The sequence below is a fragment of the Indicator indicator genome, chromosome 28 (genome assembly GCF_027791375.1).
Source record: "Indicator indicator isolate 239-I01 chromosome 28, UM_Iind_1.1, whole genome shotgun sequence".
NCBI lineage: Eukaryota > Metazoa > Chordata > Aves > Piciformes > Indicatoridae > Indicator > Indicator indicator.
Window position 1 is genome coordinate 7,856,915 of NC_072037.1, and position 26,067 is coordinate 7,882,981.

A 26,067-nucleotide genomic window follows, 5' to 3' on the forward strand; every position below is an offset into this window, starting at 1 on the left:
ACTCTCTCACCACTGCCCGCCAGTGCCCCCCACCTCCCCACAGGGTCTCCGTCTCATGGCACGTTATCTGCTGCAGGGGTCCCACTTATCTCTGCTGTCATTTTCTAATGCTAGTTTATGGGCAGCATTTTGTAGCTTAATTATGATGTTTTTCAGCACGGTCACGTGGGCTCAGAAGCCAATAAGGCACCGAAGTGGGTCCATCCCGCCTGAGCCTGGCCCCCATGGGGAGGAGATTGGCCGGTGTCCTGCCCAGGGCGGCGTGTGCGCAGTCAGAGGTCCGACACCTTCCCAGCGGACACAGGTCCCATAAATCCCCCAACCCACTGTAGAGAGGGCGTCAGTGCCCACCACCCTACGGAGGCTCCTTGGGTCACAGCTCCTGGCCAGCAACGTAAGCCAGCATCCTGCCACGCCGTCCCTACGTGCAGCCGCCTCACAGTGAGTACATTTGTGTGTGTAGAACCCCATGCCCCTCATCCCACCCATTCCCCAGCCACAGCCGCCATTCCCCGGCACAGTGGTGGCTGAGGCCAAAGCTGGGGACGTGGCAGGACTCGGTGAGGAAGCGGGCGCCAGGCGTAGGCCTCCGCTTCCCGTCCTGTCCCCATCAGTGGGAGTGGGGATGGAGGCTTTGCACGCCACGGGCTGCAGAGTGAGGCCTCACTGTAGCCTTGGCCCCTTGGCCATGATGCTGCCCAGAAATGACAGATCCAGCTGTCAGCAGGCTCTCGGAGCCCAGCCAGTTGTGTCTGGGAGTACCTGATCATCCCAGCACTGTGTGTCACCCATGGGAGCACAGGAAGCTCTCACACCCTGAAGCAGACATGGGAGGTGGCCAGGACCCCTCAGCACCCAGAGCTGTGTCTCTTTTTCATCCTGTGCCTACAGGCACCACAGCCCACAGCTCCAAGTTGCTTTTGTTCTTTGTGGTGTTTCCTTGGCTCTTCTCCCAGTCCATAACCCCTCCTAGGCTCTTCTCCTGACCTGTGGCCCCTCCTGGACTCCTCTTCCCGGATGGCAGGTCCTGCTCCATGGCTGCCTGGCAGCTCCCTCAGGAGCTTGCAGGAGTGTGGGGGCCGTAGCTGAGGGGCTCTGCCGGTGGTGGGAGCTCTCCTTCCTGGCCAAACGGCAGCTAGCTGCACCAGGGGCTGCTCTGCTGCTATTCTTAGCCTGGGCTCGATTCCTGGTGGCTCTGGAACGATGCTCTACCGAACTCGTATCCTGTTTGCCGCTCTCCCTGCCAGTGCTATTTCCTACCCACTACACCCGTGGGCAGCAGCCAGCTTGTGGGGTGAGCCTGGTGGGATGAGCTGTGTAGGATGAAACCTGTGGGGTGAGCCCTGCGGGATGGACCGTGTGGGATGAGCTGTGTGCAATGAGCCGTGCGGGACAAGCCTGATGGGATGAGCCATGTGGGGCCAGCAGTCACATCTCTTCACACGGTGCTGCTGACAGCACAACCCCAAGCCGTGTGGCTGTTCCACGCACCCACTGCCTCACAGCCCCTGTTCTGCTGGTCCTCCCTGCAGCTTCTTCAGATCAAACCATCTTGAGTGGGAGCTCCCCCTCAGGGGGCTCTGCAAGCAGCAGATCCTGCCGGCACTGGGACAGGCACCAGCCACAAAGCCAGCCCTGATGGGACGGGTTTGGCTCCAAAGCCCATCTCAGGGCCAGAGCCTCAAGTTCCCTATGGCCAAGTGCCTGAGCCACAGAGTGTGGCCAGCTGGCCTGGGAGAATCTTGATAAACAGGACATGCTGGGAGCATGGGTGCTCCTATGCTCGTCTGCTGCCGTCATGGAATATTTCATTACAAATCTCTCAGTGTGAAGCAATGAATTAAATACTAGCAGCAAACAACCACTGTCTGACAGGACACAGTTGGAAGTGGCTGCTTTACATGGGGTGGCCAATGCTAGGTCCAAACCATCACCTGGTTTGTGTCAGGAGCTGCTGCATCTCCTGGTGTGCCTCATACAACTCTCCCCAGGCTTTGTAAACCAGCTGGCTGCAAGGCCACCTGGTACAGGATGAGAGGGGCAATTCTATCCACACTTGGGCATCCAGGGGCACTGAGCAGTGTGGGCTGCAGGGTGTTCCTCTTGCTCAGACACGTTTACTTGTGCTCCAGCCCCCAGGACTCCCAGTTCTCATGCTAACTCTGCCACTTGTAGGCCAGATGCCCAGGGAAGTCTCCTTGTTCTCCACGGATGACATGGGGCATCTCCATCAGCCCCGAGGGAAGCAGGGAGGGTCTTGTATCTCTTCTTGCAGCAAGGTATTCCTGGGGTCCCAGGGGCTGGAGCCCAGCGCCACTGAGGCCTGGCCGAGCAGTTCCCCCTGCCCAGGCGCATCTGTGGGAGCTGCTGCTCCAGCATTGCCCTCGAGAGCTGCTTCTTCCCCGGGATCCACAGCCCCAGCTGCCCTTCTACCCTCCGTGCCAGCTCAGGGGCTGTTGCCGGGAGTTGCCGGCCTGGGCTGCTGTGCCCGCTGCCAGCTGGGACAGAGCACAACCCCATGCTCCTGTCCCCGTATCCGCAGGCTGGCAGGTCCCTCTGCCCCCGCCCCGTCCCCGGCGCCGTGAGCCGCCCGCTCTCCCCAGAGGAGGTTCCCCAGCCCCCGAGGGGGTGGCCGCTCGCCCGCACCAACATGGAGATGCTCTTCCAGGCGCTATAAAGGGCTCCGGCTCCGGCACCTGCCGCTCGGTCTCCGCCGTGCTGCGCCTCTCTCCCTCTCCGCACCCAGCGCAGGGGCTGGGGGTCCCAGCCCCATCCCGTCCCTGTCCCCAGCCCCGTTCCACTGACCCGCTGGCTTGTCCCACAGCAGGGCCGCTGGAGGGGATGGACTATTCCTATGATGAGGATCTGGACGAGCTCTGTCCGGTCTGCGGGGACAAGGTCTCCGGGTACCACTACGGGCTGCTCACCTGCGAGAGCTGCAAGGTAGGAACCGGCTGGGGCGTGCGGGACGGCGGAAACGGGGCCGGGGCCGTGCGGGGCCAGGGAAACGGGAGTGGGGCTGTGCGGAGCCGGGGAAACGGGACTGGGGCTGTGCGGGAGATATAGCCGAGGAAACGGGACAGGGATTGTGCATGGACGAGAGCTGTGCGGGAACGGGAGCTGTGCATGGATTGGGGAAATGGAGCCAGGGTTGTGTGGGAACTGGCGCCCTGCGGGGACCGGAGAAACGCCTCTGGGGCTATGCGGGGACCAGTGCTGTGCATGAACAGGGTCTGTGCGGGGAATGCAGCTATGCGGGAGCTGTAGCCAGGGCTGTGCGGGAACCGCTGCACAGGGGAAAGGGGGCCAGAGCTGTGCGGGGAGCGGAGAGGGAGCTCTGCAGGGAACGGGGCAGCGGGACTGGCCGCGGGCCACTCCTCGCCCGTTTTCGTTAGCGGCGGATTCGCGCTCAGCGACGGGACGGGAGCGCAGCCGCGACGGGAGCCCCAGTCGCTGCGGGGGGCGGCGGAAACCTCCGTCGGAAGCGGAGCAAGGGGATGGGATGCTGGGTTGCTGGTGAGCCGGGGCCGGGATGCCGGGATGCCGGTGCTGGTGCCCGCCGCATCGCCGCCGCCCGCCACCGCAGGGCTTCTTCAAACGGACGGTGCAGAACAACAAGCACTACACCTGCACCGAGAGCCAGAACTGCAAGATCGACAAGACCCAGCGCAAACGCTGTCCTTATTGCCGCTTCCAGAAGTGCCTGACCGTAGGGATGCGCCTGGAAGGTAGGACACAGCCGGGCTTCACGGCTGCAAAGGGGGTGCGCAGTTTCTCCGGTGCCGGTCGCGCCGCCCCTGCTGCCCCCGTCGCGTCCCCGGGCCGGTAATTCCCGTGGCTGCTTCGATTGCGTTTTTCCCTTCCAAATTGAAAAAAATTCGTTTTTTCGCGTCGCCTCCTACTTTCCCTTTTCGTGTTTTTGTTTTGTTTCCCTGGGGGGTTTTGGCTGCTGTGGCTTCGACTTTCCAGGATTTTGTTTATTGGAAGAACAGTTGGGAAACAGCATAGGAATTATTGTTTTCCTTAAGCACATAATTCTGGAAGCCGATATGCAAGGAAAACGTTAAAAATGATGGGGCTTGCTGTAAAACTGCTGCAGACACACCACCAATTGTATTTTCCCTCTTGGTGGCATTTAGTGTAGCAGGTTTCTCATCTGACTCTCGGGGGGTGCAATCACAGTCGTCCCCAGCCACCACCTTGCTCCTGCCAGGGGAGTCGATCCTGACTGAGATACCAGTCGGGCCCCAGCATTCCCCAGTCGTGTCTATGATTTCTGCAGCGCTTAGCATGGACCCAGCAAAACATGTCTGGGGGGACCAATTGATGGCAAGTGACTACAAAGCAAAAGCAGACACAGAACAGAGCCCCCCACCCCCGACCCAGCTGATCCCCCACCTCTTCTCCCCTGAAATCGTTTACATATCAGAGTGGACAAAAGCAGTCAGGTGCAGGGGCTGGGCTGAGACCCTTCAGCTGGCTAGGCTCGCAGTGCAGAGTGTGGCTGATCTGAAAGTACCACACACTGAACTCGCCGCTCACTGCCCGCAGCAGGAGGAGAGCCTGTGAGCAGAAGCGCAGGAGTAAGACACAACATCGACCTGCAGAATCAGCCCCTGCAAACTCCTGGCGTCTTCCAGCCCTGTCTCCAAACAGATCCCAGTTTCGCTCTCTTCCCTGGACTGGAGTTACTGGTGCTCTAAATCAGTGTGTGCATGCTCTGTCAGTTTTGACCAGTGATGCAGAAGAGTTTAGGTGCTGGGGGCTCCTAGAGCAGGCAGGCAGGGGCAGTACTTGGAGTGATGGGGGGAGAGGGGACTGACATAGTCTCAGTTTACCCCTTTTCAGAAGTGGAGCTACTCAGGCCCATGGCCCAGGAGGGCAGCAAGCCAGGTATCAAAGGCCTCTCAAGCAGCCTTTTTTTTTTTTTTTTTTTAATTTATTTTCTTGCTGTGTGTTCCTTAGCAAAGCCCTGAAGGTAGGCAGCCAGGAGGATCACTCAACATAGTAATATATCCTACAGGATACTCCTCTGGACTGTCTCTTTTGTGGTAAAAAACAGAACCCACTTTTCCTCAGTTCCCAGTATTTTTGGGCAAGGAATCTGAGATACTTTGAAGGTGAGCTCCCAGCCCCACAGTAAGCCTGAGATGATTTATTCTGGGGACAGTGTGTTGGCACTGCTACAGCAAAATCTGGCCAGAGAGAGAAGCACAGATCTGGTCCAAGTCTGCTAGCACCCCTGGGCACGCTCTAGCCGCCTCTCAGACCCCTGCCTGGGCAAGGAGAGGTTGGCAAAGGGAAGCAGAGCTTGTATGGAAATCTACACTGGCCATAGCTCTGTGTGGGGCAAGGGAGTATGAAGGGGAGACCTGGGGCATTCTGAGGGCCTGCCCACACCCCATGTGTGGCTCCAGGGCTTCTTGCAGATGTCTTTTGCAGGACACGTTGGAGGTGTAGGCTCTGCTCAGGAGCAGGGCCCCTTGCCCTGGGGGTCAGGGCACATTCATTGCTTCCTGGCAGCCAACTGGGATGCTGCAAATGACAAGTTGCTCCCAATCCCAAGTAAGGCACAAAACGGCAGAAAAAGACAAGCAGGAGGGAATTAAAAGGTCCCTTCTCCCTTTGTGTTCTTGCTGGGAGAGGGAAGAAGGTGAGTAGCGGTTACCTGTGGAGGGTTAGTGAGAGTGGGCTGTGAGCACCTCTTACTGGAATGGGGTGCAGGCCACACCAGTGGGTCCCTGCCTGTTCACCCTTGCCCATGGTCACTGGGGTCCACCTGGGATGTGAGTTCTGGACATCGCCAGACCTGGCCTCAAGCAGTAGTGGAAATACATTAGTTTGGGTGAGTGGGAGATTTGGGCTTTTGGTGTGCCCTGGTATCACTGGGGTGTTGGTGAGTGACACCACAACTGTAGATGCCAGCTCAGGCTGCTTGATAGGCTGTGCCCATAGTATATCCTGGCAAGGGCACCCACACTGGCTGCAGACATTCCATCCTATCCCTGAAGTTAGGTACTGCCTCATGGCAGCTGGCTGTTGCCCAGAGGCATGAAGGCTTTTGGAAGCAAGGGGCAGGGGGTGGCCAGCACCCCGCACCTCGGAGGATCCTCTGGCTGCCCCCTTTCCAGCGACATACTGTTTTCATGAATAAAGAATGAGGGAGGAAGCACAGGGCGGCTCCCCTGGGAGCACATTCCTGCTCGCCCTCGAAATACTGCTGTTCCCGGAGATGCTCTCGCGTTTCCAGCCTGCCTGAGGAGAGTTTGGGAGGTGCCCGGGATGGGGGGGGGCTGGAGAGGGGGGAGGGGGGAGAGGGAGCTGGCCGGGCTTCCAGGAGAAGTAGGCGAAAGAGAGCAAGAGAGGCAGAGGGAACAGCTGAGACACAAAAGCAAGACCCGCCTGCTGTCAGCAGGGACACAAACTAGCCAAGGGTTTTCTCCCTTTGATGCTAAGTCTGTGGGCTGTGCTCGCTGACTCGCTCTCCTCCATCCCTCCGCAAACCGTCCAGCTCCCGGCTTCCAGCAAGCTGAGGCTCTTCCAAGGGTGGACCGGGGCAGTAGCCCCCGGGAGCTCAGCGGGGTGGTGTGGAGGGACGAGCTCTTGCTGCAGAGAAGCACCTGCTCCCTTGCTCACTGACACGTTCTTGGTTTCTTTTGGGGTTCAGAAGAAACATCTGCTTTGCTACAGTCAGGAGATTGTGGTGGGGCTGTGAAAATGAATCCACCAGTGGCATGCTTCAGCTGATGCCTGGCAGGGACAGACAGGCTTCTGCCTGAAAGCTGACACATCTTTGCCAGCTCTGCTGCCCATAAATGGGGCAGAGATTTGCAGAAAAGATGCCTGTGCAGCCTGGATGCAGGCAAAGCAGGGTCCTGATAGGGCTGTGGGGTCACAGGCTCTGCAGAAACAAGAAAATGCCAGGGCTGGTCCAGAGTTAGGGGTCATAAAAATGAAAATGGGTATTGAGCTGCTTTATCTGTCTGGGCTTCAGAGAGTCCCCTCAACCTGCAAGGAATGCAAGTTGCTTTATCCCTCATATTATTTTTGTAGTTAAAGCCAAATGTCCCTTCCTTTCCTGCAGTTCCCAGAGTCTCTGGGTGACAGCCAGGGCCAGGCACCTGAACTGCCATGTCACGTTTGTGGTGTGGACAGCTGGGCTGGGAGGGGCACAGCCTGCTGCTGGCTTTCTGGGAAGGTCTTCCTTATGCTCTCCAGCCCTGGTTTGGGCACCAAATCCTCCCCATCATTATTTTTATGCCACATGAAGCACTGGTCTACTTCTGTGCAGTTCACTGCAGCCTCTGCCCTCTCTCTGTCCACAGCTGTTCGTGCAGATCGTATGCGTGGAGGAAGGAACAAATTTGGACCTATGTACAAGCGGGACCGTGCCTTAAAGCAGCAGAAGAAAGCTCTGATCCGTGCCAATGGCTTCAAGCTTGAGGCCATGCCTCAGATTGTGTCCCCGGTGCAGAACGACTACAGCCTGTCCTCCTCCATCCACAGCATCCATGCCATGTCCAAGACCTTGCCACCGAACCCTGCTGCCCTGACACCCATTGACTATGAGCGCAGCCCCTATGGGACCCCCTCCCTGGGAATGACTGTGCCCAGCCATGCACCTCTGGCTGGCTACCACTACTCCTCCTTCCCCAACCGCACCATCAAGTCCGAGTACCCAGACCACTACACAAACACGCATGAGTCCATGCCTGTCTATGTGTACCCAGAGACCTACCCCAGCAGCTCCCCTCCTGACATCCCTGAGGTCATCCTGAAGCTGCTGGAGCTGGAGCCTGATGAGGCCCAGGTGAAGGCACGGATACTGTCCTGCCTGCAGCAAGAGCAAGGCAAAGGCCGGCATGAGAAGCTCAGCACCTTTGGCCTCATGTGCAAGATGGCTGACCAGACCCTCTTTTCCATCGTGGAGTGGGCACGGAGCTGCATCTTCTTCAAGGAGCTAGAGGTAGGATCCTGGGCAGCAGGGAGGGATACTGCATGGAGTGGGCAATGGGAGGCAGATAGAATTGGGGGTGAAATGCTGTGAGGATGGCATGCTGCTGTAGACGAGATTGGGAGTGGAATGCTGTGAGGACAGGTCAGCGCCCATCGCCATGAGCCTAGGGCCACTAGCTCTGCAGTTCTGTTGGTGTGTCCCTTTCCTACTCCCAGCTCCCCACATGGAAGGACTGGAAGCACCCGGGCCTGGCTGCAGTGCCGGAGCGATTCCCGCTGTCACCATGGGGCTAATGATTTCAGATTCATCATGGCTGGGGCAGGTGTGAAAGCAATTGGCATCAGAGTGACTGCGGTGTCAAGCTCAAGATATAATTGAAAAATGTAACGTTGAGGAATTATAGTTGAGACAATTCTCTCCCTTGCCTTTAGGAGGAAAATCGATGCAGTCAGGTGGGTGCCTATTGCTATCAGGCAGCCAGGGCAGAGCTGCCTGGGGCAGGGCTGGCTAGAGCAGAGGACACACCACCAAGCCTGCTCTGGAGCCATTTCTGCTGCTGGCAACCCATGAGCATGCCTGGCTGGGGGACATGGAGCACACTCCTGTCCCACCACACCATCCCTTCTAGCAAATCCCTCCTAGCAAATTCCTCCAAATACTTGCCAGGGCCAAGGGGTGGATTATCAGGGTTGAGGCAGCTCGTGATATCCTGCAAACTTTGTCAAGCTTTCAGGCATTTTTCCATTTTTTCTGGGCTGACCTAAACTGGTGCAAAAATGGGAGAGAAGATTTCACAACATAGCCAAAACCAGCGAGCAGCATCCTAGGTCACCTGGGAGTGTGCCTTCCTGTGCTCCCAGAGTGAAGCTGTCCTACCCAGATCTGGCCAAAATCACCTTCCTCCCCCAGTATTGTGGGGAATGTGTCCCAGCACAGGGTCAGACTTCCCTGTGCCCACCCTGCAGGGTGCCGGGCAGAGCCTTACAGCTCAAAATAGCCCCTGGCTGCCAGAACAGTGTCAGGAAACGGCATTGTGGGGGTGGGCCGGGATCGTTTCAATCATATCAGTGTCCAGCCTGGATTTTGGGAACAGGGTGGTTGTTGTTTTGCAGAAGATATTGTAAACAGTGTAAACTCAGCTCCTGGCTGCATTGCTACATAGCCTTGTAGCTCCATTGTCAGCCTGATTGAGCCACCAAAATAGGCTGTTTCTGTGTGAATCCACATCAGTGGGTGCTCCTCCTCCCGTGGGGCTCTGGAGGGGACAGCAGTGCCAGAGATCTCACCTGGGCTGGACTACCAGTGCCTTGCTGGGTGTGGGGCACATGCCTCACCATGCCCAGGATATGCAGTGCAGTGCTTGGGATGGGAGCTCATCTGGGCATCCCCATCCATCACTACCACCCTGGAGTTTCTTACCTTTGCCTTCATCCATAGGGTGAGCATGAGGAAGACTCCTAGTGTCTCACAGGGCCAGGGACCACAGGACACCATGTCCTGTCCTGGCTCCAGAGGGAGCGTGAGAAAGTGCAGTTGTCTCTGGCCTTGGCTCCTTCCCGTGCACAGCCTTGGCAACAGGCAGTGTAACCGGGCAGGTCTGAGTCCCTGGCATGAGGCTGCGGTGCCCAGGCCCCTCTGTGCATGTCTTCCCCAGGAACAGCGACAGGGTCACCCTCTACCCTATGGCATGGCACGTCCTTCCTGGTGCATGGCAGTGTTTTTCCTTTGGCCATGATGAGGGAAACCACTGGGAAGCATGGATAGTTCTTCAGCTCCTCAAACCCCATTTCAGCTTATGCCTGGCATGTAAAAGCAAACAGCTGCTGGTAAATGAACTCCTGCTAGTGCAGAGTTTATGGCTTTACCCTAAAGCCTGCTAGTGTGGAGTAAAATTGCAACCTGGGAGATCGATAGCTGTCATGCAGGCAAGTCCCCGTGGGGTGCTGAGGGCTCCTTAGAGCAGGGGAAGCCAGCAGCTCTCTCCATGCCCTGGGAACCTCTATGTGAAGGTGATGTTCTCCATCCGAAGTCAGGGAAGAGCTGTTGACAGGCCTGTGAGGGTATCCAGGTTGGAAGGGCATCATACTGGAACATTGTTTCAGGGCTGGGATGATTCCAAGAGGGGAGGGGGTGCAGGTGGGTGAGGAAGCAGATAATCCCATGCATGGTGTTCCCTGACTGAACATTCCAAGCACCCACATATTCCTGCTGCAGGGCTGTTTTCCAGACAGATGGATTCTCCTTCAGGCCTCAAGAAGAGCCTGGAGAGGAGGGAGCAAAAACTCAGGGGCATAAGGACCTGCTGGCTCATGCCTGACCAGGACAAGCCTTTGCTCCCTGCCCAGGGAGAGCAGGAGCAGGTCTTCCTTGGAGCCAGCAGGTCTGTTCCAATTCCCATCGCCATTCTCATTCCCATTCCCACACTAGCAGCCCAGCAAGGGGCAGCAGCAGACCAGGGGCTTTGCCATCTGCTCTTGGCAGGGTGGTCAGGGTGGGAAGGTATTAGGGAGAGCCCCCCTGTTATTTCCACTGCGCCTGGGGAAGGAGGGGGGGAGATGGGCTAATGGCCTCTTGACATCGGCTCACACGCCACGTCCGCCTGCCGGCGTGGGGCAGCCAGATTGAAAACAGATTTAACTTGCCAGATATATCGTTTCATTTAAGGGCCAGTAATTCTGTCAGTCTGCCACTGACAAACGAGGGTCCCCATGCCAATCCACTGGGGAGACTGATGTGGCGGCGCTCATCTCGTGTCACCAGGCAGAGAATTACGGACTGCGCTGGCCTTCGGAGGCAAGACTAATAATGCGGCACGGCTGAGGGGGATTTGGGGGCCTGCTTGTTTATCGAGGGCCGGCCAGGCAGCCGCGGCGCGAGGCTGCGCGGGCGGAGGTGGAAGAGGTCAGCGCTGACACCCATAAATACGAACTTTAACTGAGTCTAGATGAGATGTGTCAGGACTGAGGGAAGATTTGCAGCATCTCTTCAGGAAGAAAAATATGGGCCAGGGGTGAAATATATTTTGTTGGGTCGTGAGTCTCAGGCAACTTTGTCCTTTCAGATGTAATTTTTTTATATATATATGGACAGAGACCGACAGAGGGATTTGCACACGCAGGCACGCTTGCACACTCACCTTGTGTCTGGCTTCAGTTTGGTTTATGTTTATGTATCTTTCACAGCCTGTTTTATATAGGTGTTGCTGCCATATGTACATATAAATATTGTGCATACAGGGGTGCAGTGACCTTTAGATTGGGATGAGCAGCCAGGAATGTTAAACAAATTGCCATGCTTTCAGCCTGAAGGCCAGGCTGGGCTGGGTGTGCAGTGAGACCCTGCTGCGGGTGGAGGGGCACAGCATAGATGTGAGGAGCTGAGATGTTGCTGATCTCCTTCTCAGCTCCTTGTCACCATGGGACCAGGACCCTCACATTCACAGGCAAGCTTTGGTGCTTTGGGAAGAAGCTGAGGGCATCACTGTTCTCATGGACCAAGGGATTCCTGTGTGTTATAGGTCCGTCTGCTGAGCTGTTCTCCTTTGCTTCTCGTTAGAGACCTCGGAGCCATGACAAAGCTGATTTGCAGTCAGTTGCTTCTCTGCCTTTAGCATGTGTGGGTCATCTTGACCCCATCTCCTGGCCAACAGCCAGAGCATTTTTGGCAGATTTAATATCTTCTTCTGGTCATGGATGCTGCAGCAATGTTTAGCATCCTATGTACTGGGGGAAATGTGATGGCTGTCCCTGCTTACTGGCATCCTGGCTGGCGCAGGTCTGCCCTCACTCTCTGGGCACATACAGAGACATAATGCCCATGCAGCCTTGCAGTTGGTTGCCTGAGAGCCTCAGCAAAAAGCAGTAGCCTGGGCCATGTCAGTGCACTATTCCAGCAAGCAGGTGAGATCCTGACCCTGCTGCATTGGTCTTGGTGGGTGTTTTGTTTTAAGGTGTCTATCACAGTGGTATCTGCACAGGGGTTGGGGACCTGCACTGACTATTAACACCTTAGCCTTGTGTGGAGCTTCGATTGTGGGTGGCTGGAGGACGGTAATCCACTTTTGCACTTCTCAGTACCTAAGGTGATGGCTCCTGCTTACATCAGTAATTGCCCAGGCTGCAGTTCAGGGCACTGGCTGCATTGTGCATGGGAGCTGCTGGGGCAGATCCTGCACCAGCAATCTGGGAGAAGGCCCAGAAAACATACCCTGGAATGGGTACAGGCAGTTCAGGAGCATTCCTTGTGTCTGTGGTGGGCTGAAGCTGGGTGGGGAGTGCCTGAGGGTCAAGGTCCTGGGACCCACTCAGGGCTTTTGAGCAAAGTAGGTCACTCTGCTTCATGATACCACAGAGGTGTTTGATGCACTTGACCAGCCGTGGCACCAGCCAGGGAGCAATGAGGACAGTACGGGGTTTGGCTTTAGGATGCTGAGACACTCGTGTGGTCTGGGCACATTTTGGGGAGCCTCAACACTCCCACAGATTTCCTCCCCTTGTGTTTATGAACCCACAGGGAGGGTTGCAGGAGGTTTAAAACTACATCCTCATACAGATCCTGCTGCTGTGCACTCAGGCAGCATAGTCCATGCCTCTGCACACCCTGCTTCCTCTCCAGCCCTTGGTCCCAGCCCATCTGCTTCAGGGAAATACATTTTCCTATGGGTCACAGGTCTGCAGTGATGAGGTTCTTTCAGCAGCCTGGCAGCAGGGTAGTAGTCTCCCTGCTGTGTCTTGTGCCTGGGTTAAATGCTGGCTTTAAAAAGAAAGATTCACCTCTTAAAGACAGCTTGCATCAGCTCCTTGATAAAGCACTCCTCTGAAAAGCCTTGACATTAAAAGAGGAAAATCCTTTGCTTAACTTTTAAAGGCAAGAGTGCGTGTGTGCTGCCTTGCTGGGAGGATTGATTGACTCTGAGTGGCCATCCATTAGCAGCCCTCTCCTCTCCTCCTGGGAGACCAAGTTGGGCACAGTGGGGTGAGCTGCAGCCTGGAGTCCCCCTGCAATGGAGCTGCACTGCTGGAGTGGGGCAGTGGGGGGATACCCCTCTTGGTGCTGGAGTACAGACAGGTCCCTGGAGATATCCCCAAACCCAGCCCAGCTCCCAGAGTTGCCAGCCTTCCCTGTCACATTCCCAACCACATCCCCCCAGTGCCATGGCCACATGCATCTGGTGCACACCCATAGTCCCAGAAAAGGCTGTGGCACACCAAAGCATGCTGGCAAGGAACAGCCATGCATTGGCCTTGCAGGGTGAAATGTACTGTTGGTGGGATGCAGAGAGCTGCTTAGCTGAGGGAGCTGAACCCATCTACAGAGTTTGGGAGAAGCCAATTAGTAATTTTTAAAGGAAGGAAAGAAGATTTTTAAATTGTTGAAATGCTTCTTCTTAGGAAAGTTGAATAAAGTAATTTTCAGGGCAAAATCTTCAGTTTGTCTCTTCCGGAGCTCATCCTGCTCAGGAATGAGGCACAGGAAAGAACTTCCAAAACAATGCTGCGACTCAGCTGGAGTGGAGGAGCTCTGCACCAGCCGGGAGCATGTGGCTGGGTTGGCAGCGTGCTGCTGTGCTGGGAGCCCAGCACCCTGTGAGGGCTGGCTGTGGTTACAGCCAGCCACTTGCTGTGAGGCAGAGGTCATCACGAATGCAGAAAATCTCCGTTTTGTTTGGATGCAGAATGAGCTTTTCCCCAGTTCTTTATTCAGCAGCTAAACAGAAACCTCATGGTCTGTGCTGATGGGCCATGCACCGTGGTTCGTTAGCTGGTTTGTTTGATGTTGTGGCTAGCCTGACCGTGGCTGCCCTGTTGCACCTTGCTGCAGGCAGGTTTCATGCCATCAGGCAGGAGTGGGTGCCACAGCCCTGGCTGCCCTCTCTGCCTTCTGTGCCACATCTCCCTCCCTGCGCTGCTGTGTGTCCAGCTCTGACCACACACTGCACTTGAGAAACAAATCCCAGCAGCTTGTGGGTAGTACTGGGCTCCGAGACCATAAAGCTCTTTCTCATCTGACTCCTATTCCTTTTGCAATCTCCCAGCACTGGTTTATTGCAGCCTCTTCAGCCAAACGAGGGTATTATCCAGTCCCGTGATGCTACATCTGTCTTCCTTCTATTAAAGGCAGCGAGCACAATGGCACTGCAAAGCTCTTCTGATGGTGCTGAATTTGCTTGGCAGGGAGGTATTAGTGATAACCCCCGGCCCTTCCCCTACACCAGCTACACGGGAGAGAAGGTTTCTGGGTGGGATGGGTGTTCAGCTCTTCACAGAAGGGAGTTGGAGTCCTGTGGAAAGCAGTGACAAAGGGACAAGGCCAGTAACCTGTGGTGGTTCTTGATGCAGGAGGCAGATGAGTGTTGTGCCTCCTGCCTGCTCCTCAAACTGGGGCAGCAGCATGCTCTATGTCCCACCATGACTCCAGGCATAAGGGCTTGGCAGGGCTCTTTGCTTTGGCAAACACAGCTGTTGGTTCTACTCATTGCTGGCCCTGCCAGCATCTCACTGGGTTTTCTGCAAGACCTCTGGAGGTCCTTGTGGTTTGTGTCCTGGCTTGAGCTTCTCCATTTCTTCAAAAACAGGGACACCTATAGCTGTGCCTGCATATGCACACCTGCATATGTGCCTCTGATCACACAGGTATTGATGTGTGGGTTGGGGCTAGCCTGGCAGCTGCAGGACACAGCAATGCCCCAAAGTCAGTGGCTCCCCCACTGCCGTGCTGTGCTGAGGCACTTCTGTGACCCTCCTCTCTCCCAACTTACCATCCTAGGCAGGGATGTGAAGATGGGCACTGTCTTCTTTCATTTTAAAGTATCCAGAGAGGATGGCTGGAGACACAGGGCCTTTGTGCAGCAGCTGCATGTTCCCTCCCAGGGATGCGGCCAGCAGTCATTTTGTTAAAGATTTGTGCACTGTTAGGGGAGGCTGTGCCTGGTGGGGGAAAACCCATCCTGATAAGAGCCAGCAAGCACCACGGAAACATGCTGAGCTGTTTCAAAGCTGGCTGCATGGCTGCTTGACCCATCTCCTCTCCTCCAGCCTGAGGTCTCCCTTGCTGGTGGGGCAGGTCCAGATCCCTGTCCACCCAAGGAGACTCCACTTTTGGGCTGGCCTCCTGTAGGACACCCACCAGGCACAAGGTCAGTGCTATGTGAGCACAGTACAAGGTGTGTGAGGGGCAGGAGCCTGCAGGTATGACCTGGCTGCAGGGCACTGGTGGTTGCCTAACCCATGATTTGGGCATCAGTTTTGGTGTCGTCTTTTCCTACCTGCCATAAAGGGTGGGCTGAGGATGATGTACACAAATCATGGAATGGCAGTCAGATGAAGTGGTGTGCAATGTCCAGCCCAGTTACACAATGGCAGGGGTAGACCATGAGCCAGACCAGAGCTTTGCAATTAGCTTTTCAATAATCAGAAGCAGAATTTCCTTGTTAGGAGCTTGTTCACAGTCAGGCTGCAATTTCCAAGTATAAATGTGTGTGTGCGAAATGCTCTGCAGGCAGCAGGGATGAGGAGGGGTTTGGGCTCTTAATTTTTTTTTTTCCCACATTACAAGGGTACAAGGGTCAGGGACAGAGTCCTGAAGGACAAAGTCTGATCCCACACACAGAAGATGGATTTCCTAGAGAGGCAGGTGATGACCCCTGCACCCTCTGTGATGGGCTGGCAAGTAAACATGTGCACAAAGCTGGGCATCTCTCCATAGATCAGGTCACCTGGAGGCCTTAGTAGGAAGTGGAAGTTTGCCACATCTCCAATACATCATGCTGACATATCCATGCCAGGGCTTTGCTCATCCTGGTTGCAGAAGGCCTCATCCACTCTCTACTTGACAGCACTGATGACTGGACTTGCTGCTCTGCTTCTGGGTACTTGAGCAGTGCAAATGGCTTGGATTTTTGGCACTGACACCAGTCTGCTGGAAAACCCTTTTCTGTTGTGTTCAGGGTGAGACACAGGTGGCTACAAGTCCTGTCCAGGTCCACTGCTAATGTGGCAACATGCTGTAATGGCTGATAGTGTGAGTTTGAGCCACTGCTGCCACAGAGCTGGGGTGTGGAGCTGAACCTCGAACACAGAGCCCAGGGTTGCTGCAGGGACCAGGGCAGGATGTCTGCCTCCTGCCATCTGGTAACAAGCTGATACAGACAGAGCTACGACTGTGTCCTGGCACAAGGGGTGTCAGTGGTGCTGATATGGTTGTGTTTCAGGTGGGTGACCAGATGAAGTTGCTGCAAAACTGCTGGAGTGAGCTGCTGGTGTTTGATCACGTCTACCGGCAGCTGCAGCACGGCAAGGAGCACAGTGTGCTGCTCGTCACTGGCCAGGAGGTGAGCACTGGCCCACAAGAGACCACGGTGGCTGTGGTGGGGAGGGTAATGGGGCCAGGCAGTGGGGCTGGAGAGTGGCATGGGAGTGATTTTTTTTCCCTTGCTGAGTGTGGCCAACCTCATGCAGAGTGGGCAGGTTGTTTTTGCTGCACTATGAGATTGCTTGTGCAGAAGATCCTGTCTCATGCCATGCCATACCATGCCATCTAGCTCCTGATTCTGGAGAAAAATATTTCTCAAGGAGAGATCTAGAGCTACACCTGACTTTGCAGAAGTGGAACACAAGAAGAGGCCCTTTCCTTCCCTGGGGGCACTTTCTGGAGATGTAGGTGCCTGTGATGCCAGCACCCTGCAAATGACCCCCTGTTTTAAGTGGTGCTGGAGAAATGGGGTTCCTGTGTCACCCGTCATCAGCCTTTACTTTGATGCCCTTAGTTTTCAATCATCACTCTGGACTGGTATCCAGCTCCTGCCCTATGTGGGGTTCCCTGCAGCAAGTTTAGGGGATGCTGGGGCCACTATGGCTGATGTTGTCCCTGTCCCTGCAGGTGGACATGTCGACCATCGCATCCCAGGCTGGCTCCATCCTGAACACGCTGGTGCTACGGGCACAGGAGCTTGTCCTGCACTTGCACTCGCTCCAAGTGGACCGGCAGGAATTTGTCTGCCTTAAGTTCATCATCCTCTTCAGCCTTGGTGAGTGCTGCTGCAGGGGACATTAAGACAAGGGGCAGTCACGTTTGGGTGTCATGGCTGTGCTGCCATGGGGTCTTGAGGGGGTGGAAGCACAGCTGAAGGGAGAAGACCCAACCCCCAGGGCCCAGCTGTGCCAGATCTGTGCCAATGGGCGATGAAGGGACTTTTAGTGAGGAGCCAGCAGGAGGGCTGGGACCTTCCAGCTCCCCCGCCTCGCCAAAGGGTCCGAAACGTGTCCTGCTGCGGGGCTGGGCTCTGCCTCCAGCTGTGGGGGATGTTGCTGTCCTGTTGGCAAAGCAGAGCCTGTTTTGGTCACTTGCCCATTGAATGGGGCAGGGAAAACACGGACTGATAGGGCTGTGACAAAACAGACCTGTTGATAGAGCCGGCAGCCCTATCTGCTGGCATTTGCGTCAGAGGGCCTGTCCTGCTGCCATGGGCAGCGCTGTGTCAGCTCCTGATTAGCCTCAGCCCAGAGCCTGTGGTTGGGCCGAGGCGGCAGGTTCACACAGTCCTGCCTCACCTAGACAAAATACCAGGGAGCTGTGGCTGCTGCTGCCAGAGCTTGCAATGTTCTTGGGGCTGTACAGCAGCTCTGCCCCGCTCATGCCCTCATCCTGCTCTGAATCTGCCCTCATCCTGCTCCGATTCTGCCCTCATCCTGCCCTGCTTCCATCCTGGCCATGCTGCCACACCGGTGGGGAGCATCTCCCCTCCCACCACAGCTGCGGATGCACCTCCTTTCCCCACAGACATTGCCCCAAGGCAGGGATGCCCATCAGAGCTCCACTGGAGCAATCTCAGCCCTCGATGGGGAGGTGCAGCTGTGGATGGTGCTGAGCACCATGGGGACTCCAACATGCTCAGCTGCCTTCATTACTGGTGCTAACACCTTTTCCTCAGCCTTATCCCAGTGGGAGGTCTCACCTCCCAGCTTGAGGATGGTGGCACGGCTGTGAGAGGCTCAGCTGGTTGCTGTGCTCCTAGCTCACACCTCTGCCACCACAGCTGCTTCACTTCCCACACCTCCATGGCCACTGCTAATTGCACACACCCAGATGGGGCAGGAGCTGGCATTCCCCAGGGACACTTGTATTTGGGTCCCTGCAGCAGCCGGGATGGTGAGCACAGCTTGGGGCAGCCCTGTCTCCTGACAGAGTTCCCATGCCTCATCACAAGCTCAGCAGGCCATGGGCTGCACTCTGTGCCATATAGACACAGCCACATGTTTTGGTTGTTTCTGGTCGAGGGAGAGTCTGCATCACTGTATGCCACCGTGGCTGAGGATCCAGCTTACTGTTCCAAGGAGCACCAGGTTAATGAGTTAAGCTGGAGCACTGACATACTGCAGGCAGTGGGAATCCAGCCCCTGTCCCAGGGGCCAGGGTCACGGCCAGTATGGTCTGAAGGGTCCAGTGGTTTGACTCAGGCTTGCTGTGAACATGTCCCCATTAGCAGCCAGGACCAGCAGTCATGGGCACTTGTGAGGTCCAGGCAGGATGGGTGTCTGGGGATGCAGGATCTGCACTGATATCCCACCCTACACCTGCAGCTTCTCCTCCTGCAGCTTTCTTTTCCTCTAGAACTATTTTTCAATCCAGAGAAACTGGACATGATAGTTGCTTGAGCAGTGATAAGATGTGGCACAATTAGTGCCTGGCCTGGCAAATGTCAAAGCCCAGGCTCATACCCCAAGCAAGGACCTTCCCCAGATGCTGCCCCACAGGCTCAGCACCAGGAGGGCTGGTGCCCCCACACTTCCCCACATTCCCCTGCCACCCCTCAACATGGCTCGGCACAGAGAGTAGCAGCCCCTGCCAGAGCACAGCCCGGACTGGTGGCTGTGGCTGCCCTGCTGATCCCAGCTGTGGTTCCCTTTCTCCGGAGCGGTGGCTTTCAGCAAGGGCATGGAATCAAATAGCTGTATTTTCCCATACATCATATTGCCCCAAATCCAACTTTTTCTCTCCATATTGTAGAGCTCACTTGGAGTAATTTGCCCTTCGCAGGCTCAGCTGTAGAGGATGGGATTGTGTATTATGTGCAGGATGTAATTGCCTTTAACAAGAGAATTTCCACATTTACCACTCTGCCACAGCACAGTCAAAGCCAAGCCCTGCTCACAAGAGCTGCCATTTGAGTTCTAAATAGATTTCTCTCCTGAGCAGGTAAAGAGATTTAATTAAAATTAGGGCTTCTCAAAATAGCAATATTTATGAGGACAGCACAGGTTAGCTTTGTTCTACAGAAGGGCTTAATAGAGCCTTAATGGATTGACCTATCATTCGATTTCATGACTTACATTCATGAAGCAGCTACTCTTGGGGAGGGGAGGAAGAGAGGCTTTTATAGCCCACATTCCCTTAAGCGTTTGCAATTTATCAGCAGCTTCTCCCAAACAAAAGGAGCTGTGAATAGGAAGAACACTTGAGGGCATAGAAATAATCCCAGGCATATCTGTATGTGTGATGGGAGGCTTTGTCACAGGACAGTCTTTGCAACTGCTGCAGTGTCTCTAAATGAAGTGAGTCAATGTTATTTGGACAACATTCTTTATTCCTTGCAGGAATGAAAAGATTATTCAAATATTCAATTAAACAGTGAATAGGGTCTTTCAGAGAACCAGGTGAGTTCATCGAGTAGAACTAGCTATTGTTGAGCCAACTCAGAGGATAGATTTGACATTTATCAATATAACTTCTTTTTTTTTAATGACATGCACAATAACCCTATGCAGATAAAGAGATTTCATAACAACAACCCTGGCAGAAGGGAGGCAGCCACAATAGGAGCAAATGTGCCACAAGAGTGAAAAGGGAAGGGTGATCTGATAAAGTGCTCCTGGGCACGACCTGTGGCTCTTCATGCCTGTGCCATACAGCCCCAAGCCACACAGCCCAACCATGGGCATGGCCAGAGGCTGGGTCTTCCACTGACACCCCCATCCAGGGGCACAAGGGTTCCATTTTCTCCCTCCTACTCAGGCACCTCCATCACCAGCATCACACTTTGCCCTCCCAAAAGCTGCTCATCCCTGTGGGTACCATGTTTGGCTCCTTGCTTTTTGGGGACAAAACCCAGAAGTAAAGACCAAACTCCCAATTACCAGAGTCCATGTCTAGATTTCTCTGTTCCTAGACCACAGGCAAGATGTGCTACCAATGCAGGCTGAATGCCAGCAGTGCCAGCACTGAGTGCAGCACAGTAGGGCCCTCCTGTGCTGTACATTAAATCTATTAAATTTGTTTGCTCCACATGGTGTCAGTGCCAGTGCTTGCAGTAAGGTCTCCTGTGGGTGGGCACTGAAGTCTCATTGCTGTGTGTAGCTGTAGCTAGTTGCCAGGGCAGTGAACAGCACAGCTTCCTTAAAGCCACTAAAACGTACATGCAGGGCTGTTTCAACATGTTGCACAGATTGAAAATCAGTGCTTCCTCCACAGACCAGCCATGACAACTCCAGCATCCTTTGAGGGCAGACTCCAGCTCAGGCTGGCCCAAAAGCCTGGAGAAACCCTGACTCACCAATATGAGCTGTGCTTGCAGTCACCCTCGGGCCATGGCTCCAGCTGCAGCGCAGTTAAAGACCAGGTGTCCTCAAGGACAATCTCTGTGCTGTGGCTGTGCAAGCCCCAACCCCTGAAGTGAAGTCCTGGGGGCTGCAGTGGCCTCTTGGCTGCCACTTGGTGCGTCTTGGTCCTGCTGCCTTCTGTGCCACTTCCCTCACCACAGGTAGCAGTGCTGACGCGGGATTAGGGGGGAGCTGCCACGACCCTGGTGAGGCATGGGGGATTAGGGTTTCCAGGCTGGTGAGCCTGGTTGCCACATTGGAAAGCCCAGGTTTATTGGGGAATTAACTCAGCCGCTTCTTCAACCTTCAGGAATTAAAGGGGGTTGATGGCAACAGCAGCACAGTGTGGGCACAGGGTAACATGTTTTGGCTTTGAAGCTTCCTAGGCAGTGAGGGCAGGAGGGCACTAGTATTTCTGCTGCCAAGGAGTTTAGGTGTCCGACTTCAGCATCTGGGAGGCAGGGTAGGGATTAGGAGCCCACGACCAGGCAGGGACGGGGTACAGGATCCCTCCTGTGCTGTGCTTTTGTGCAGGATGGGTTTTGACACAGGAGTGTGGGTCCCTCTTGGCACACCTTGTACAGCACAGCAGATGCGGGTTTGGCACCGTTTCACCATTGTCCTCCTCCTTTGCAGATGTGAAGTACCTGGAGAACCACATGCTGGCTAAGGACGCTCAGGAGAAGGCCAACGCAGCGCTGCTGGAGTACACAGTCTGCCATTACCCACACTCCACAGACAAGTTTCGTCAGCTACTGCTGCGGCTGGCTGAGGTCCGGGCACTGAGCATGCAGGCAGAGGAGTACCTCTACCACAAGCACCTGAGTGGGGAGGTGCCCTGCAACAACCTCCTCATTGAGATGTTGCACGCCAAGCGGACTTGAGCGCGGCTGCCAGCATGGACCCGGCAGAGCCCCGGCGCTGCCAGCAGTGCAGCAAGGGCAGGACGTGTGCCCGGGGCTGGTGAGCCGGTGCCACCTCTCCACCCCGCCTTTCTCAGTGATGCTATTTAACCTGTACTATTGGAAAAGTCCCAGATGGTTTATTTTAATGCACAGCAAGGATGGTGGACAGCTGCAGGGCCATGGCTTCAGCTGCTCCCTGGCTCCTCTGCACATGTGGTGCCCAAACTGTCACCTCCCAACCCAGATCTGCAAATTGAAGGAAGGGTAAAGCGTGTCCTGGCTTTTCTCATATTTATGCTTCTCTGCCCCTACCAGCTGTTTCTTCACTGCTGCCATTTCCCCTCAACCCTCCCCCATGTCTCAGGGCCCCTCGTGCACAGGGCAGAGGAGAGGGGATGTGAAAACCCTGGGTTGTGGTTTTGCAGTGGTTGAAGTGTCCCCAGGCACTGGCACAGAGGCAGAGGATTCTGCAGGAGTCCTGCAGAACTCCAAGATTGGGGTGGGGGAAGTCAGCCCCACACAGTCATTCTGGGACACCAAAGTGCCAGGCTGCTGCTCATGCCTCAGCCAAGTGAGGGCAGGCAGGGACAGGCAATGCTGAGCCTTTGGCTTAGATTAATTTTCTCAGTGCATGGTGGTGCTGGAGGCAGCACCCATGGCCAGAGCCCACAAGTATCCATGGTCAATACATCTCTGGGATATCAAAGCTTTGCTGCAGAGGCTCTAAGATATTCTGTGCCAGGAACTGTTCTCAGAACACTTTAGGCCATAGTCCTGCTGCTATGCCCTCAGTGCCAGCACAACATCCCCCGAGGCTTGAAATCTTCGCAGGTCACAGTGCCAAGGTGGAATTGGCACTACAAGTCAAGCTGGTTCCTGAAATGCAAGGATAGGGTGGCTACAGGACAGTGTCCTTGGGTAGCGCAGGTCCTGCCTTGCTCCAGCTGTCAGCCATGCCCAGACAATGCCTGGAGAATAGCCAAGGGCTGGGGACAGACCCTGTCACCCTCCTACCCACAGGCGATGGTGGCAGAATGGCTGGGCAGGAAGGAGTTGTAGGGTCCAGCAGATCCAGTCTGAAAACAGCCCTGAGCTCCTTCTCTGCCAGCACATGCCCAGGGACTTGGGGCAGCTGGGGAGGCTTTGTAGCCCATTCTGCATTTACATAGGTCCTGCCCTTAGTGCCAGGCTGGGCTGAGTCCCCAGACCTCCCATAATATTCTGATGTGTCCCCACATGACAGCAAATGCTGCCAAAGCCACAAGTAAAGAGCCATCAGTTCCTCTCACATCATGGGACAGGGGCTCACAGACAAAACTGGGCAGCACTGGGGGGCTGCTGTCCCCCCAAGATGGGATATGCTGCACTCTGGATGCTTTCTCTTGGTCTCAGCTATGCTCTTCTCTCCTCCCACCCTGCTGCTGGGCAGCCCAGCATGGCTCCCCACCACAGCCAGGCCCCCCACCTCCCTTGGGCTCCTCCAGCAGGCTGGGGCTGGGTCAGGTTTGATCTCCATGGTGGGTGTTTGCTTCTCATTTTGAGGGGGCTGTCGTCCACCATGGCTCTGCTCAGAGCTGGTGCCTTGAGGAGCTGCAAATGCTGCGCCTGGAGCTGTGTGGAAGCTTGTTAGATGCAGAAGAGCATGTTTGTCTCTGCTTCTCAACATTTGTGCATTTTCCTCCCAAAATCTGTGGTTCAGTTTCACCTTCTTTTTGTGAACTTAAAGAACTGGAGAAAATGGTTTGGGAGGTAAAAGATGTTTTATTTTCAGAAAATGAAAAGTGTCCTTAAGTGTCTCTCTCTTTCTCTGTCTCCTACATCCTTTTCTGTCTCATTCCTCCTCTTCCCCACTCCCCACCCTTCTTTTCCTGGCAGGAGGTTACCAACTTCATTGTCAGAAGCAAATCACTGTAATAAATTTTGCAGTTCATTTTAAAAGGCAGATTTTGTCTTTTTGACTGTCTTCCTAACCCTCCTGTTGAGGTCAACCCCTGCTCCTGGCTCCCCACAGGCAGGTGTGATGTCCTACCTGATGTCCCCACAGCAGAGCAATTTTTTGCGCCATCACTCACTGGGTGCCCTTGAGTGGCTGTCCTGGAGTGCTGCCTGCTTTGGATAGGACCAGGACACAACAGGGAGGTTGGGACACCACGTGGAGGGGCATTGCTGCTATGGTGGGATCCAAGGCGTTGGTGACTCAGGATCCAGTTTGAGGTGCTGCTGGGAGTTGCCATAAGAGCTCTGTGTTTGAAAGTGAGCTCACAAATGACAGCATTTGTGGGCAACTAGCTGAGACTGGGGATGTTTCATGTAGCCCTTGATGATTACTGTGGCTGAGAGTCCCCAGCGTGCAGTGCACTGTGAAAGGGAGCAAACCCACAGCAAAGCACAGAGCTCTGCAATAGGTTTGGTGATCTGTCTGTGAGTATTTCAGTGCTGGGAAGTGCCCCACACCCTGGCTCTCCCTGACCCTGGAAGCTGGAATTACTGCTTGGCTGACTGCTGACCGGAGTGATGGTCTGCACCACATCTCACTCTCTTAACCAGCACAGAACTGCTCCAGTGCTGCATTTCCCAACAGCACATAAATATACACTGGCCAGCACATGCTGTGCCAAGAACAGGGAACACAGGCCAGTGCAGGAGACACCAGTACCCAGGTCCTCTGCACCTTGGCCAAACTGCCCTCCATGTTCAGCCACATAAAGCCACAGCAGCTGCTGTGCCTGAACATAAGCCCATTCCCATGGATACACTGCAGCAAGGAGAGGAGGTTGCCTTTAAAATTGTCATTTACTGTCATCAGCAGCAAAAGAACTGACACGGTTTATGTGCTCTAAACTCTAGGAAGGTAACAGGAGATCTCATTGGGTGCAAAGGACAGAGAGAGAAAACACAACCCTGTCCAGCAAAGGACCGTGGCAGCAGCATGGGGAGAATTTTTGTCCTAAAAAGCAGAAGATGCTATTGAAATCAGCTGCTTTAGAAGGGCACAGCTGCCATGGGCAGAGCTGGGCTTGCTTCCATGCTACCTGCTCCAGGTTCCCCAAGCCAAACAAGCTTTACTGGCAGCAACCACACTGCATGCTGCTGGTGGTGCCTCGAGTGGCTGGTGGCAGTGCCACACCAGGCTAAGCTTGGCTGCCCCAGCAGAGGCTGCATGAGCCATAGGGACCCCTGGGCCAGCATGCAGGCTGGGCAGGAGTCATGAGAAGTACCTGTCTGTTAGTTTCCTGGCCCTGGAGAGGAGCCAGGCAGGCTTCTGCTTTTGTGAAACCTGTACTATGCCAGTCCTGCCTTGGTTTTGTCCTCACATGCTGCTAGGAAGAAGCGCAGGGCTGATAACTCTGCCTGGGCTGGGACAGCTCTCTGCATGGAAGCCAGCTCCTCTGACCTGTTGTCCTCTCAGATGTTGCCAAAGACTCAACGTTGTGGGCCCATCACCCAGAAAGATCTCAGAAACCTAAAGCAAAAGAGACACAATCTCAGGTCCATCAACAGGGAGGGAGAGCAGTGGGTGTACCATCAGGGTTCCACAGTACATTTGGAGAAAGCACAGTCCACATTCGCTGTAGGACAAAGCAGTGGGTGCAGCCATAGAATCATTTTGCTTCAAAGAGACCTTTAAGATCATCAAGTCCAACCATCAAGCCAGCACTGCCAGGTCATCACTAAACCATGTCCTTTTGCACCACGTCTACACGGCTTTCAAATCTCTTCAGGGATGGTGACCCCACCATTTTTCTAGGCAGCCTCTTCCAGGGCTTGACAACCCTTCTGGGAAAGAAACTTTTCCTACTGTCTAACCTAAACCTCTCATAGCACAACTTGAGGCCACAGGCACAGCCATCCCTGCCCATCACTAGTGTGACTGCCATCCCATGCCATCCCCTCCATCTAAAAGGGTGGAAGGGGTCTCTGAAATATGATTTTTAGAGATGGGAGCCAAAAGGGCCCCTGTGCAGAGGGCTGTGGCTGTAAGGCAAAATCTCTTCCTGCTCTACTCAGTAACTAGTGCCCTGTGCACTGAGGGTGCTGAAGAATGAGGTTCAAATGGAGTTTATTGAAGTACCAGCACTACTGTGGCACTGACATCACATGGGCTGCACCTCCTTCTGCCAGGGGATAAGGTACCCACCATGAAGGACTGTGACACGGACGACAGTGGCAATCCCACCACAGGGCAGCCTGGCAGGATCAACATGGTGGGGTGTCTGCATTTCTCAACGTGCCCATGGCACTCAGGTGCTTTATTGGCTTTGAATCCCAAAGACTCATAATTTCCTTCTTATTTTAAACCCAGTCTTTTTTAACATGGTACTGCAAGAGTTGCAGAATTACTCAATATTGATCAGAGAAAGGCTGGACCATGGAGACAAGATCCATGTTGCTATGTGTGGCTTAGCAACATATAAACGTATTCAAACAGAATAATGAAATTATCGTGGGGAAACAAAGCAGCCATCACTTGAAGAGATGGAGGATGTGGAGGCCTCTTGGAGCTCTTGTTTGCCAAGACAAGGAAGACGGTGCTTATTGTTTGTGCAAATATGTGAACCCCCCCGGCCATCCCCTGCTTACATAAAGGGTGAAATGAATCTGGGCAGTGTGC

The 26,067-nt window shown here is 54.8% G+C and overlaps 1 protein-coding gene across 1 annotated transcript; it reads left to right on the forward strand.

Annotated features, from left to right (window-relative positions):
• The first annotated feature begins 2,841 nt into the window (after positions 1–2,841).
• On the forward strand, positions 2,842–21,434 carry NR5A1 (nuclear receptor subfamily 5 group A member 1). The gene is made up of 6 exons (XM_054393423.1): positions 2,842–2,943; positions 3,587–3,728; positions 7,326–7,966; positions 16,167–16,286; positions 16,835–16,982; positions 21,187–21,434. Exons 1-6 carry the CDS (start codon positions 2,842–2,844, stop codon positions 21,432–21,434), a joined length of 1,401 nt encoding a protein of 466 aa, XP_054249398.1.
• Positions 21,435–26,067: the final 4,633 nt, after the last annotated feature.

Bases quoted from the DNA above. Each gene is read 5' to 3' on its own strand.
- NR5A1 (XM_054393423.1), top strand. From the start codon at position 2,842: ATGGACTATTCCTATGATGAGGATCTGGACGAGCTCTGTCCGGTCTGC. The intron at 2,944-3,586 runs GTAGGAACCGGC...CCGCCACCGCAG, and splicing joins TCACCTGCGAGAGCTGCAAG to GGCTTCTTCAAACGGACGGT. The intron at 16,287-16,834 runs GTGAGCACTGGC...CTGTCCCTGCAG, and splicing joins TGCTCGTCACTGGCCAGGAG to GTGGACATGTCGACCATCGC.